Raw genomic sequence first — 2,265 nt, forward strand, 5'->3', positions numbered from 1 at the left:
TGTGTGATGCACAAAAACCTGAGTGTAGATCCGCTAGAACCTCTTGCCCCTTTTCTAGGGTGATGCATTTCAAGAAAGGTTGCAAATAAGTGTTCTTGAAAAGCTCTCCATTATGGATTTTAAAGTTGGCCGCACATTTTTTCATTGCAACCATCTTTAGCTAAGTATCCGGCAAAATGTCGTTTGTCAGATAAGCCAGGATGCCATCCTTTCAGGTTGAACTTCGGTTTAGGACTCCAATGGGATCTTCTTCAATACCTTTTTTTTCCATAATTTCCCAAAACACTAATCGAGGTGTATCACAGGAGGCGGATGATGCCAGTTTTGAAAGAGCATCTGCTTGATTATTCTCTGACCTGGGCACCTGACTTAGATGAAACTCCTCAAGTGGGAAAATCTAGAGAGAGAAAATCTTTGTTGCTTTCATATTTAATGCATTTAATGTACTAACTTTAATGGCTAATTTTAAGAAAAGGAAAGCAAAGAAGAATTCTGACTCAAAATCCTCCTCTAAATCCAAGAAGAAGCAGCGGTATAAGCTTAGATCATGCAAGAAGGCGGTTGAGGACCAAGAAGTGACGGAAGTGGTTTCGGTTGGAAGTTGGCTTGATGGAGTTGATGATATCCCCTTAATGAGGTCCCTGAAGAAGTCAAGGCTCAGCATCGTTTTGAGCTCAATTAGTGGTTATAGGTAATTTCTTCCCCTGTTTTGGTGAATGGCTCTATTTCTGGGTATGTTCCAAAACCTGGAAATTTGGGTAGTAATGAGAATATCGATGATTTTGATGATGTTAATGATTGTGAACCCTACCCCTATTATGATGATTTGCAATTCTGGTTTGAGTCCTGAGTTTTCTAGGTCTCACCATTCTCTGAATTCTTCCCCAATTCCTGCTTGCTCTGTTTGCGGGGTAGTAATTTTGGGTCTAGTGGGAATGTTTTGGGGTTGGGCTCGACCAAGAGAGATAAATTCAAAGATATAGCTGAAGAAATTGAATTTTGGAACTCAACTGTTGTTTGCTATGTGTTGTGCTCTAAACCCCCATGGTCAATGTTTCAAGGTTTTATTAAACGAGTTTGGGGACGTATGGTGTTGATAAAATTTTTTTAATGGCGAATGGTGTGTTTGTTGTGCATTTCAAGAATCTGAATGGTAGGGAAAAGGCTATTGAAGCAGGTCTTATTGCTTTTGATAGGAAACTAGTCATTTTGAAGAGGTGGAGGTCTGGCATTAATTTTCTAGAGGAAAAACTGGATTCAGTACCAATATGGGTGCGGTTTCCAAGGTTAAATCTCCGGTTTTGCGGCCTTAATGCTCTGATGAAACTTAGTGGGTTGATTGGGAAGGTAATTAAAATGGATAGAGCCACTGCAACAAAGGACTTAATTGAGTATGCTCGTGTGCTAATTGAGGTGCAGATTAACGGTGATTTGCCTGACTCTATTGAATTCCTTGATGAGAATGGAGCTAAAGTCTCTCAGAAGGTGGTGTTTGAATGGAGGCCAATTAGATGTTCTAATTGCTATGGAATGGGTCATATGGCTGAGCAATGTCCTAATGAGAGAATGGACAGTGATAAGCACCAGAGGAAAAGATTTTAGAAGGCTCAGAAAGTGTGGAGACCTATGTAAAAACCTGTGCAAAATCCTGTGCAGAATGCTGTGACAGATCCAGTGCAAAAGCTTGGTCCCAGGACTAGACCTGATAAAGGTAAGATGTCTATGGGGATGGTTAGAGCAGGAGAGCAGGATGCTAGGAGTACGAATAAGGATTCTATGCTAGGCAACCCCTTGGAAAAGCACTAGAATGTCTAGAAACATCAAGATAGGAGGAATCATCAATCTAGGGTGGAGCAGGACAATGGATTTGATGTTCAGATTCAGAATAGTTTGAATTGCTGGTGGAGGAGTTGGTAGGTGAGACCGGGAATGGAAAAACAAGTAGCCTAAGATTGAGAAATGAAAAGGTATTGTATGGTGGTGATGGGGGTGGAGATTTCTCCTATATCCCTCATGAATAAGTGGAGATTTTGGAACATAAGTGGTCTGAACAAGCATGGAGGAACTAGTGATGTTCTGTCTTTTCTTAGAAATCATGAGATAGGTTTGTTTGGGCTCCTGGAAACCAAAGTGAAGGCTGCTAAGTTTGAGAGGGTCTTCACTAGTCTGTATAATGAATGGTCTGTTGTAGCCAGTTATGGCAAGGGTGGTCATGGAAGAATTTGGATCATTTGGAGGCCTGAGATTTTCAATGTTGATGTGATA

At 40.9% G+C, this 2,265-nt stretch overlaps 1 protein-coding gene across 1 annotated transcript; it reads left to right on the forward strand.

Annotated features, from left to right (window-relative positions):
* Positions 1–1,110: 1,110 nt before the first annotated feature.
* LOC110734771 lies at positions 1,111–1,806 on the forward strand. The gene is made up of 2 exons (XM_021914921.1): positions 1,111–1,573; positions 1,670–1,806. Exons 1-2 carry the CDS (start codon positions 1,111–1,113, stop codon positions 1,804–1,806), a joined length of 600 nt encoding a protein of 199 aa, XP_021770613.1.
* Positions 1,807–2,265: the final 459 nt, after the last annotated feature.

The sequence above is a fragment of the Chenopodium quinoa genome, unplaced genomic scaffold (genome assembly GCF_001683475.1).
Source record: "Chenopodium quinoa cultivar QQ74 unplaced genomic scaffold, ASM168347v1, whole genome shotgun sequence".
NCBI classification, from domain to species: Eukaryota; Viridiplantae; Streptophyta; class Magnoliopsida; order Caryophyllales; family Amaranthaceae; genus Chenopodium; species Chenopodium quinoa.